Raw genomic sequence first — 13,319 nt, 5'->3', positions numbered from 1 at the left:
GGCCGTGTCCATATTTCCGTTAAAAATAAGGTGAATATGTAAAGCGATTTGAGTACCCAAAAAAGCTGCTATATAAATGTAACAAATTATTATTATTATTATTATTATTATTATTATGTACATTGGCCACATTTACCGGAAGTGATGGCGCGCTGAAGGGGTGTCGGACATAGATCGTTTTTGAGGTAAAAATATTATATAAATACTGTTCGGTTTCTCGCACAAATCGGTCGATTCATGTCTTAGGACATCAATGTGTCGTAACGAGCTGCGTGATCAGGAGTTTAATATGGATTTGTCTGTGCAGGTTTTTTTTTACTCTCATAGATGATGCTAGTAGTCATGTTCCATTTACATGCATTATACGACTGATAGACTGCAACTGGAGTTAAAAATCTTCATTTTTGTTCTACTGAAGAAACAAAGACACCTACATGTAAGCAGACAAACATCACATTTTAATTTTTGGGTGACCTATCACTTTAAGCAGAAGCTGATTTTCACAATTGTGAGTGTCAAGCGTCTTTTGGGGCTGAAAAGCTATCTTGCAGTGCTGAAAAGCCTCTCACTCTAATTTCCAGGGCTGCGTTTCCCAAAACCATCGTAAGCTTAAGTTGATCGTAGAACAATTGCCACCAATGGTCTCTACGATCAACTTAGGCTTACGATGGTTTTGGGAAACGCAGCCCAGGTCAAGGTGCTGCATTGTGGTAACTGATGCGACATGACGTCACTTCCAAAGGACCAATTAACATGTCTGACCAATTTCATGGAATGTGAAAATGAATCTCATTGGCAGAATAAATACATTTAAATTAAACTGGGCATCAGTGCAATTCAATTGGTTTGGTAATAGCAAGGGAAAGTAGAATGAAGTGATCTCCGAAAAAGAAGTACTTTTTGACTGTAAATAAAATTGTAAGGAGTAAAAAGTACTTTTTTTCTTAAAGTAAAAATCCCCAAAAATAATACTTAAGTACAGTAACCAAGTAAAATTACTCAAGTACTTTACACCTCTGCAAATTAAAGGGATAGTTTAATATATAAAAGTAAAAAGTAAAAATTTAAATTCTGTTGTTCCAAACCTGTATAAATGTCTTTGTTCTGCTCAACACAAAAGGAAGATATTTGGAAGAATGTTTGTAACCAAGCAGATTACCATAGCGGGGGAGGTAGTCAATGGCTGCCGAGATCTGCTTGGTCGCATTTAGCTGTGCTTTTTCTTTGTTTTTTGTTTTTATATTTAAGTGTATTCACACATTTAGCTATCTATTTTTAATATTATCTGACAGTTAATAACAATACTATGATGAATGAACAGCAGGTATCAGTAAACTTTAAATAAATAATGCTAGCAGATGGTCTTCAGGGGAAAAAAGGGGTCAAGTGTCAAAAAGGGGTCAATCAAGTGTTGCATTGATTTAAAGGAGCAAGTTTGTTATTATAACCTGAGGATTCTGAAGAAGAAAACAACCTACATAATGCAAGCAATTCATTATTTATACAAAATCTGTAGTGGCATGTTATACATTATTCACAAGTTTTGTAAATCATTTCAAATATACTTTATGAAATACTACCATTGGCAATACTTGATGATGTGGTGCAGACCAGTCCTTGACCCCAGTCAAAAATGCTAGCATATAAAAGAATGTGCAATGTGAAACAATGTACGTTTTTTTTCAATGCTTATAAAAACAAATACAATTCCAATGAACAAAAATAACCGTCTGATATATAATGTGCTATGTATTCTGTCATGTCCATGTAGGCCTACGTGTAGTCTATTCTTCTGCCCTTGTGTTTGTGTCTAACAAGACTTCGGTGATATCTCTGGTATTTTTCTCACATGCATCCAGATTTACATTTGAGAAAAGGAGTCTTTATGGCTAGACATGATGGACATGACATGTCAGAGGCTGTGATAATATATATTATATCCATCCTGAAGAATAAAACAATTTAACCAAGCATCAGATTCCTTGCATTTTGAAAAAATATATAAATATAATGTTAAACACAATTACTTAACCAAATTTCTCACACTTGCAATCATTTCCAATTTGTATGCTTTAAAAATTGGGGAAGATTATTAAAGCAGCAAAAATTGTGAACTAAACAAAGAGTAGAACTTTCTCACGGGTAGCAGGGAAACATGACTGTATTACAAAGTAGGGGTGTGTGAGTGTGTATATTTGTGTAAGTGTGTACTAGGAGCTGTGAGGCAAGTGTGTGTGCAAGTCTTTTGTGTTCAAGAGGAAAGAAGAAAGTTCAGCTACCGTCCATATTCGTTGAGTTGAAGAGAGGCCATAAGCTAATAAAATTCACGTCAGAAAACAGTCTTTATAAAGTACATTGGCAAATTTAATTTTGCAAACCCCAAAATCTTTAACACTATAAGGCAGAAATGGTTGTTAAGATTAATAAAGCAATGCTTTTGTACAAAATCAAAGGTTTCAGTTGTTAAAAAGGTTTTCATTTTACATATGTCCTTTTTGTTCAATATTTGGCTATTTGAATCAGCGTTTATGTTCAAGTTCTTTTACTATCATAACCTTCCATTTTGATAAATCCTTAGAGTATCCTCCAAGAGTATCTTCAGCCAAAGGACTGATTCTCATAGTGCAGACTCTTTCTGAAGAAGAACAATTATTTTCCAGGCAGGTTTTCTGGGCATTGGGCCTTGAAAAAGATGAATCATTGGTACACTGCATCAATCTGTAAAGCAGGAATAGCAACTTCTTTTTCCTTATGTCAGTTCCTATTATATTTCTTGTCTACAGCATGACTCTAGGTTAAATATTGAGGCACATTGGTGAATACAGTATCATTGTGGGCTCATGCCACCAAATCTGATGGACAGATTCTGTATCTAGTGGTGATCTTTTCATTCAGACTCTTCCTGTGGCATAAAAACAATCAGAATTAGGCTCTAAACTGGAAAAAAAAAATTACATGCAGGCTATGTGCATTGTAGAGATGGGGTTCAGTGCCCCCCTGTAAATGTCCACCCATGCAGAATTGTCTGCATCACTCCAAGATGTCCGTTTCGAAGGGAACCAGGTGGTAGTAGGACAGGTTAGTAACATAAGCTTCAGGATCATCGTCGCTCAGGTCTTGATCCACAGGATCCAGAGATTCTCTCCCGTCCTCATCATACCTGCATTTTCAGTGATTATTAAACAATTTTAATATGTTAAATAATGGGAAAAGAACACCTTAAGAAACAATATAACTCCAAAACGAAGCTGCCTGCCCGGCATATGATGGTTAGGTATGTTTTGAAGCATGGCAGCTGGTTTGAGCTGGTACTTAGTTGGTCATGAGCTGGTTTAAGCTGGTCCTGAGATGGAGCTAGTTCCCTTTCGAGGGAACTCGCACTGCATCGGGACGACGCTTTGGGGATACTCCCTTAGCATCAGCGAATCTGAAACCAGAATGCCAACTAGGCCAATCCGATTGGCGTGCGTGATGACGTCATCGTGACGGCATACCCGGAAGTATAAAAGGGGTGCTGGAACGTAATGGCGGTAGTTATTGCTCTTCAGCAAGCGCTATCTGTCAAACTGTCTGTCTATTTACTGTTGTATGTCAGTGAAAGTGTGTGATTGAAATGAAGTGTGAAAAAGTGAGAGTTCAAGCAGTGTGTGCATCCTTGCCCTCGCTACATGTCGGGCTCGGATACACACCTGCTGTGTGTGCACTGCCTGGGCGTTCAGCATGCTCGAGCGGCTCTCGAGGGAGCCGCTTGTGAGCATTATGAAAGCTGACGCTCAGAGTGCTCCGCTCTCGGCGTGAGCCCCGTGGATCGGTCCCGCATCCGCCGAGGCGGTGCGGCGAGGCTGGTCATGGGGCTCACGGATGGACTGTCAGCGGGACTGGGACTGCTGAGGCATCTTCCCAGTCTTTATCTGACAGTTCAGATGTTCTCCTTCCCCGTGTGGAAGCCCGCGCTGCGGCTTCTTCCCCCGGGGCAGAGGACGCGATGTGTGAGAGGTCTGATTCTGAGGAATTAGACGTACTCAGCATCGAGGCAGTCAAAGTCATAAGCACTTCTTAAATATACAAGATTCCATCCACGCGATTGCGGGAAAAAAAGAAAAAAAGGCAGCGCGCAGGTTATGGGTCTGCAATTAATGTGAACACACGCGATCGGTGTGCATGAGATACTGGTTGGCTTAACGGACGAGTCCGTATAGTAAAATAAATCAGTATTTGTCTGATATGGCTGCATTTAAGTCTGAGGATTTAAATGAGATATTATCTGACTCTGAGGAGTTAGATATTCAGTCATTTCAGACCATGTTTCACTGTATTGTGTGACACTGTTTGGCTTTTTTTTTCTCGAGGGATGAAAGCCAATTGTATTATGACGGCTTGAACCACGTTGCTGAGGCAACGCGGGGTCTATGAGTCCGTATAAATACAAATAAAACAGTGTCGTCTGATTAATTACGGCTACATTTAATTCTAAGGAATTAAAATTAAATATAATCTAACTTTGAGGAGTTAGATATTCAGCCTATCATTCAGACTATGTTTCACCTTATTGTGGCTGCATTTAATTCTGAGGAATTAAATTAAAATATTATCTGACTTTGAGGAGTTAGATATATTTTTTATTCAGCCTATTATTCAGATCAGGTTGCACGGGTTTGGTGATTATGATGGCATTTAATTCCGAGGAATTGAGTGTCATGTTATCCGACTTTGATAAGTTGGATACTTTAATTCTGTCACCCAAGCGTGTTTAACTTGTGAACTGGATATTCATCTAAGATGGAGCCCTCCTGAAGTTGATGTCGTTCTCGCCGCCTTGTGGCCTGCGGGACACATCAGTTTCAGGCAATTGCTAATCGCAGTGTCCGCTCTAGGGTTGTGGCCCTGTTGAGCTGCTCCCTTAGATGAGGCCCCCTGCTGGCCAGCCCCCTCTCCCGGGTAGGAGCGATCGAGGTCGCCTCCCCTGTGGAGTTTTCGGGAATCGATGCTGTGTTCCCGCCGTCTAGTACGCTTCGGGCCACATCGTTTCCCCGTGCACGCGTGCTGCACCAGCCGCCTCTAGCAAGACTTGCGGTGGTCCAGCAAACGCGTACGCACACCGAAAATCTTCCTCGATTTCGCCCTGCCGGTAAGCCGCTTCAGGGGGTCGGGGAGGAGGCTCGGTTGACACCCGAGACCGGCCTCGAGAGGCTGGTTCCCTTAGCAGATTATCTCGGCGCATGGTTATGCCTCCGAATATATCAGCTTGGGGCCTGCGACTGTAGGAAGGGGCATACAGACTGCAGTCCGGTTACCTTCCCCTGAAGTTCAGTGGGGTGGTCTGGACGGCAGTGGTCCCTGGGCAGGTTCGGGTAATGGAACAGGAAGTTCACTCCCTGTTGGTAAGGAGGCCACAGAATGTGCTCCTCCGCCAGACAGGGAGTCCGGGTTCTACAGCCAGTACTTCATAGTTCCTAAGAGGGATGGCGAGTTGCATCAAACTTAGACCGGAGGTACTTGAATCGTTCTCTGAGGAGATTCAGATTCAAGATGCTTAGCATTTCCTCCATTGTGATTCAGATCCAGTCTGAGGACTGGTCTGTCACGATGGGTCTGAAGAGGACGCATACTTCCCTGTATCCATCCTTCTGTGTCACAGGAAGTTCCTGAGGTTCGCTTTTTGGGGCAAAGCGTACCAATATCGGGTTCTTCCAGGCGGCCTGGTCTCTAAAATGAAGCTAGGCCACAGCATCACTGTGAAGCAGTTTAAGGTCTGCTGGGGCTCATTGCGGCTGCGTCCAACAGAATATCTCTTGGCCTGCTGCATGAGACCCTTACAGTGGTAGCTGGGAATCAAGGGGTTTTCCTCTGGGGGAAAACCATTCTGTATGATCAGGGTAACGCGCAGATGCCTTCGTTCCCTAGTCATATGGAAGAAACCTTGGTTTCTGTCCCAGGGGCCAGTGTTGGGAGCGTTCTGTTGCCGGGAATCCGTTTCAACAGACGCCTCCCTCACTGGCTGGGACGTGGTTATGGGAAGTAAACCAGGTGGCTTTCCTTGAGGGGAAATCCATTCTGTATGATCAGGGTAACGCGCAGTGGCCTTCGTTCCCTAGTCATATGGAAGAAACCTTGGTTTCTGTCCCAAGGGCCAGTGTTGGGAGCGTTCTGTTGCCGGGAATCCGTTTCAACAGACGCCTCCCTCACTGGCTGGGACGTGGTCATGGCGGCCGCTTTGCGAGAGGTCTGTGGGAGACCAGGCATTTCTCCTGGCACATCTACTGCCTGGAAATGCTGGCGGTCTACAAAGCTCTGAGGAGCTTTTTCCCGGACCTCCGTGGCCACCATGTCCTGATATGGAAGTAAACCAGGTGGCTTTCCTTGAGGGGAAATCCATTCTGTATGATCAGGGTAACGCGCAGTGGCCTTCGTTCCCTAGTCATATGGAAGAAACCTTGGTTTCTGTCCCAAGGGCCAGTGTTGGGAGCGTCCTGTTGCCGGAAATCCGTTTCAACAGACGCCTCCCTCACTGGTTGGGGCACGGCAGGGGGGTTTGAGGTTGCGCCCTCTTTGCAGACTGGCGCATCACATCCTCCTGTGGTCCCAAGGGAAACTGTTGTCCATCAGGGCAATGCATGTCCCGGGGGTCCAAATCAGGGAGCAGACATCCTGCTGAGGCAGGGGCTGAGGCCCGGGGAGTGGCGACTCCACCCAGAGGTGGTGGAGGCCATATGCAAGAGGTTCGGCCCAGTGGAAGTGGATCTGTTTGCGTCTCGAGAGACGTCCCACTGTCCACTGTGGTTTTCCCTCACGCATCCAGCTCCGCTGGGGCTGGATGCCATGGTGCAGACGTGGCCGAGGCTGCGTCTGTACGCATTTCCCCCGATTGCTCTGCTCCCGGGAGTCCTGGAAAGGGTCCGTCGACAGGGGGTCAGTCTACTTCTGGTAGCACCCCGTTGGCCGACTCGAGTTTGGTTCTCGGATATCATAGCTCTGCTAGCAGGTCAGCCGTGGGAGATTCCTCTGAGGAGGGATCTCCTATCTCAGGCGGCGTGTACGATACTTTACCCCCGCCCGGAGATTTGGAACCTATGGGTCTGGCCCCTGAGGGGACCAGGTACATAGAGGCTGGCCTATCGGCGGAGGTGATAGAGACCTTACTCAGCTCCAGGGCTCCGTCTACGAGGAGACTGTACAGCCTCAAGTGGAATGTATTTTCCACTTGGTGCAGAGAACGTGAGGTGGACCCAGTTAACTGCCCAGTGGCTTCAGTGCTGGAGTTCCTCCAAGATCGTTTTTCTGCAGGGCTTACCCCGTCCACATTCAAGGTGTACGTGGCTGCCATTTCGGCTTTCCACACTCCTCTGGGTGATGGGCCTCTGGGTAGGCACCAGCTGGTTGTACAATTCCTCCGTGGGGCTCGGAGGATGAGGCCTGCGGCTCGGACCAGAGTTCCAACCTGGGACCTGGCAGTGGTTCTCGAAGGATGGCTGAGGCCCCCTTCGAACCATTGGAGTCGGCTGGACCAAAGGATCGGACTCTTAAGGTGGCTTTTCTCCTTGCCATTACCTCTCTCAGGAGAGTGGGAGATCTCCAGGCCTTGGCGGTAACGCCGACCTGCCTGGAGTTTGCCCCGGGAGGAGTAAAGGCCATCTTACACCCTAGGCCGGGCTACGTGCCTAAGGTGCCATCAAGGGTGGTCAGGTCATTGGTCCTGCAGGCATTTCATCCTCCGCCTCATGTGACGGCGGAAGAGGGGAGACTTCACCTACTCTGCCCGGTTAGGGCGCTCAGAGTTTATTTGGCGAAGTCTGCACAGTGGAGGAGATCACAACAACTGTTGGTGTGTTTTGGCTCACCTAAGAAGGGATTGCCTGCGTCTACTCAGACAATCAGTAATTGGATTGTCCAGGCGATTACCATGGCCTATCAGGTGCGCAGTTTGCCTTCACCTGTGGCTGTGAGGGCTCATTCCACCAGAGGCATGGCCTCTTCGGTGGCCCTTCTTTCTGGGGTCCCCTTGCAGGATATCTGCGAGGCGGCCGGGTGGGCTACCCCACACACTTTTATCAGGTTTTATAGCCTGGATCTCCCTACGACGCCTGGTGCTAGGGTGCTCCAGTCCTAGCTGTGCCCGGTTTCCGGCTTCACACTAGGGCAGGCGCTACCCTTCGGTGTGGCCTAGTGGGTACTCGTTCCCCAAAGCGTCGTCCCGATGCAGTGCGAGTTCCCTCGAAAGGGAACTGCTCGGGTTATGTATATAACCCTTGTTCCCTGAGAAGGGGAACGAGCACTGCATCCCGACGCCACACCTTGGCGCGCCTGGAGCGCATGCTTCAGAGCAATTACTACCGCCATTACGTTCCAGCACCCCTTTTATACTTCCGGGTATGCCGTCACGATGACGTCATCACGCACGCCAATCGGATTGGCCTAGTTGGCATTCTGGTTTCAGATTCGCTGATGCTAAGGGAGTATCCCCAAAGCGTCGTCCCGATGCAGTGCTCGTTCCCCTTCTCAGGGAACAAGGGTTATATACATAACCCGAGCAGTTTCTTAGGACCAGCTTAGGACCAACACCTTGTCCTTGACCAGCTTAAACTAGCTCATGACCAGCTAAGGACCAGCTTAAACCAGCTCAAACCAGCTGCCATGCTTCAAAACATACCTAACCAGCATATCGTCGCTGTCCGATGAAAACCACGTATGTCCATTTTGCCGATTTTGAGATTTTTCGACGGATTGAATGTCCAGTTTCATTTCCGTATACAGTATGCTTCACATATCTAAATAGCCAATGAAAAGTTGTGAAATCATGTCATCTGATTTTCACGTATATCCATTTGGTGTCAAAGCTGTCAATCACGCCGCGTATCTCCCGCCCTCTGGAAGCATCTCGCCGGTCTCGTGAAGTTTCATCGAAGCTCAGCACTGGATAGCCAAAAGTACGACATTGAAGCTCTCCACAGTTTAGTTCTAATCTAGTTCTTCACAGATTAGTTTGCTTGCTAGTATGTAAATAAACTCGGTCTCATTGATAAGATTCAAAAAAAAAAAATTCTTAGTCAAACTGATCAAATTATAGCCTGTAATGCTACTGTCATGATTGTCACTAGAACATGCCTCACTCATACTGCCATCACCGCTTGCCAGAGGCTGAGAATGTCCAGCACATATTCCTCTGTCAATATGAAACGCCACTTGGCCATTCTAATTAATGATCGGAAGAACGCGTATCGACCACCGTTACTGTAAAATATGCACGTATGTCCATTTAAACTCAATTTTGGTCAAATGTGGATTATATCATTACACTGGCAAGAATATGGTTACATGTACAAATGCCATACAAAGTATGACAACGCTACATTCAACTGCTTTTGAAATACTGTGTTTTTTTCACTTCCTGAAAAGTAACCGTTTTGGACATACGTGAGTTTCATCAGGCAGCGACGATTTGCTGTTCCCTTTCAAGGGAACTCGCGCTGCGTCAAGCGCTGCGGGAACGCCCCTGCGTGATGCGTCATGAAGCACTCGTAAAATCAGTCCAATGGTGTGGCTGTGTCGTAGGCGGGTGACGTCATAGACCAGGAAGCTATAAAGCAGCCCTGAACCAGACAATGTCAGCTTCTGTGTCTTCACAAGCGCTCCATGTGAAATCGTTTGTCCTTGTATGAAAGAAAAGTGTGTGTGTCTCTCAAAAAATAAGAAAAAAATGGCGAATCAACAATTCAGACAGTGTGTTACTCCCTGCCCTCGTTTCATCACGGGTGGGGATACACACTTGCTCTGTGTAATGTGTTTGGGACCGGAGCATGCACAGTCAGCTCTCGAGGGGGCTGGCTGCGAGCATTGCGAAAAGTTATCCATGAGAACTCTCCGGTCCAGCCGTTCGCTCTTTGAGGAGGGCGCTTCGGCTCGCGTTCCCCAGGGTGCATCTTCGCAAATGGATCTGACGGCGGGGTTAGAGACGGGTGATCCCCTTTCTCTGCCTTTACCCATCAGACCCGACCCTTCAGTTGCCGAGTTAGAAGCACACTCTGCGGTTTCTTCTGCTTGCGCTGAAGCGCAGGTGCAGCAACACTCCAGTTCTGAGGAAGTGGATGTTGTAAGCCTGGATTATTTAGATGAGGTTTCGCCGCCTCATTCACACGCTCAAGAGGAGCTTTTGGAGGTTGTGACTCGCGCTGTTGCCAGGTTGCAAATAGACTGGCCAGCCGAGACGCACGAAGCGCATCAGCCTAGTAAATTAGATGAACGCTTCCTTCCATCTATATCACAACCTCCTGTAAGGTGGAAAATAATCAAAGATATTTGAAATGGAACAAAATCCTCTGCTTTGCTGTTAACTGCCATCGTCGTGATCAAGATATTGAAATTGACTCAACCCCTTCCCCCTTAACGCCATCAGAAGGGCCAGGTTGAGTTAGAAAGACAAAAGAATGATTGGCCGGCTGGCCAACAGGTTTTCGCACCTTTGATACAATGGGGGAAGTTTTGTCTGATTGGTTATTTTCAAATGTCTCACGGGTTGGTCTGATTGGTCAGTTTTACAAGAGTCAGGTTTGAATTTGGTGACATCAGGGAAGAGGATAAAAGAAGATTTCATCTGTAGCTCGCGCTCTTTGGTTTCTCTGGCTTTCTCTGGAGAGAGCTGTTCTTTAGCTCTCTCCCTTTCTCTCTCTCTCCCTCTCTCTCTCTCTCTCTCTTTCTCTCTCTCTATCTCACAGGTAACATTCTAGGCAGAGGCCTACAGAGCATAATTAATGGTTTATGTTTTACATTTATTTGAAACGATTTTAAGTGTAACCATAACCAGAATTTGTGTTTCCTTTTAGAAGAGATTTATGTCTATGATGTAATTGACATTTTACATTTACTTGATTGTTAATAAATTGTTACATTTTGATCCTTTCTGAATTAATCTGTAATTATTAACTATCTCCAATGTGGAACGTTATAATTGTAACAAAGGGTTAAAACGGAACGATCAAATGTATGATTAACTACCAAATATAGATGACCAAACAATCGGTTGGGATTCTCTTCTAAATGCGACAACTAAATGAAATGGAGTCAGATAAAGAATATTATAATCAAATCCATTCTTCCAGCTGAGACACTGAACGCGTAAGGCCTTCACCGCGGTTCGCTACCGATCATTGGAGCGAATTCATGCGGTCTTACAGTTGGTGACCCCGACGTGATGTTGCGAGCAGACGAGCAACGTGTTTTCAGCGAAGTATTGGATTTAAAATCAACAAGAGATTTGAGCTTCTCTTTCCTCAGCTGTTCTGTTGATCTTGTGAATGGATTAAAGCGGACCCTCCGACCAGAATGAGTAAGTAAACCTTCTTTGCCTTTTAGAATTGTTGAGGGAAAGTTTTATTTGCAACTCACACATATAGACACATTTCTAGAACGGGTCGGTATGCCCACTATAGATCGGAACCGTAGAAATCCGATATTGTGTAAGAATTAGACGTGAAACATGACTTTTCAGGGAAATAACAGCAGCAGTGTAGATGAGGAAATTATGGCAATTTTAGGCATACAATTACAAGATCTCCTCGTTCGATTAAGCGATAAAGGATTGAACCTGAAATGGAGTAACACCGAAATTATATCCTGGTATTCTGCTATGGGCGCACAGCTCAAATCTGAATCAAAATACAAGAAAATCCCCGCTGCAATTGTTTATTTGCTTCGTCGTAACGATCTCAAGACAATGGTCGAGAGCGAACGAACGATAGCAAATATCAAAGAAATTGAAAGATTGCGATCCGACGAATTACAAAAGTTAAGATCAAAAGTCGAATCAGTCTCATACGAGCAACTTGAGTGGGCTAGGCAGCGTGAAAATATGGCAACACAAATCGACCAGTTACAAAGAAAACTTCAAACCGGCAGTAATTACATATCTGCTCTCGAAGGCTGTTGTGATAATGTAGGATTTCCAGTGGCCGCAGTAAAACAAGCAGCACTGGATGAAACTTTTGAGCTAGCAAAGCCAAATGATAGTGATGACGATGACGCTGCGTTAGGATACAGGCCACAAACTCGTAACCGAGCTCCTGTGTTAATGCCTGAACATCCAAAACAACGAAGCCTGATAAAGACTCGCACAAAAGCTAACGACACAGCTAAGAAATCTGTTAAGGTCGCCGTGCTTAAAACTATGACTAATGCGAACGACGAAACCACAACGATCAGCCGTCCGTTAACCTGCGAAGAATGTTCCAGACACAAACAAGTCGTTGGAGTAATGCCAAGAAAAGGGCCGTTTCAACCCTACTGGGAAACATTGATGCTACAGGCTACGGTGTATAAGCTAGAAGTTAGAGACGTGTGGCAAATAGCACTTCTCACTCTCCCTGAAGAGCTCAGACCGAAACTAACCGAAGGCATGAAGTCTGGCAGCATAATAGACCGAGTCCGCAACGAAACAGACAAAGACATATATGAACGACTAAAACAGGCATTATTAGAAATGAGGGGACCGACACACGCAGATTGGGGCAAAATACTAGAAATCAAACAGGCGAGTAATGAAACATTTGAGACACACGCCGAGCGGTTATGGGTAACTTACAGAGAACACTCAGGATTAGAAAATGCAGATCGAGACCATGACGCATTATTACAACTTGTGAAAAATAATGCTGGCATCCCAATCCAACGGGCTTTGTCAAATGGCGTCGATCCAGTTAAAAACACATTCCAATCAATAGTAGACTGGGGCTCAAGAATAGAAAATAGATGGAAATCTAAGCTAAATGCTGAAAAGTGCATGACTCCCATAATGCTTAACAGCAATGGGATTAAAAATCATGTTCACTTCGTAGATGAGGTGACTTGCTCTAATGAATCTGAAGCATTTAGTTCAGAAAATGCACAAGAAAGTGTGTCTATTTTAGCTCTTAAGGGGATGCAGGATGATTTGCAAGCATCCGAGAGTCATGAATATACTGAAACTCCAGGAGAAGGTAGCAGACAACCCAACAGACAACCCAATGGCAAAAAGAACAGGTTTTGCAGATCCTGTCAGAAAATCGGACATGTCGATGGAAAATGCTGGTCACTGGGTAACGGGCGACCTCCACCGTATTTTCAGAAAAATAGGAAATTACTTTTTAAAGGCAAAGAAAAGCGCTCATTTGCAGGTAAAACTCTCAGTGAGCTAACTGCAGTGTTCATGCAAGGCCTTCAGCTATTAACTTCACTTGCCAGCGGGCTAGCAGCCTCTTAGCAAGGAGTTTAATAATAAAACATCCAGGTTACAATGATCCTGTTTGTATTTTCAAATTTGTAATTGTATAACACATTGTGCGCATTGATTA

The 13,319-nt window shown here is 45.3% G+C and overlaps 1 protein-coding gene across 2 annotated transcripts in view; it reads right to left on the bottom strand.

The window, feature by feature from the left end:
- Window positions 1–1,245: 1,245 nt before the first annotated feature.
- Window positions 1,246–13,319, bottom strand: part of pxdc1b (PX domain containing 1b) — a 36,525-nt gene continuing 24,451 nt past the window's right edge. Inside the window, exon 5 of one of the 2 annotated variants that reach the window (XM_079806559.1) lies at window positions 1,246–3,160. In XM_079806559.1, the coding sequence (XP_079662685.1) occupies window positions 3,031–3,160 (130 nt within the window). In that variant the 3' untranslated portion in view covers window positions 1,246–3,030. The remainder of the gene's footprint in view (window positions 3,161–13,319) is intronic. The other variant, XM_079806560.1, reaches the window with a different exon arrangement.

This window comes from Gobio gobio (assembly GCF_949357685.1).
Source record: "Gobio gobio genome assembly, chromosome: 23".
Classification (NCBI taxonomy): domain Eukaryota; kingdom Metazoa; phylum Chordata; class Actinopteri; order Cypriniformes; family Gobionidae; genus Gobio; species Gobio gobio.
This window is presented reverse-complemented; position numbering and strand designations above follow the sequence as displayed.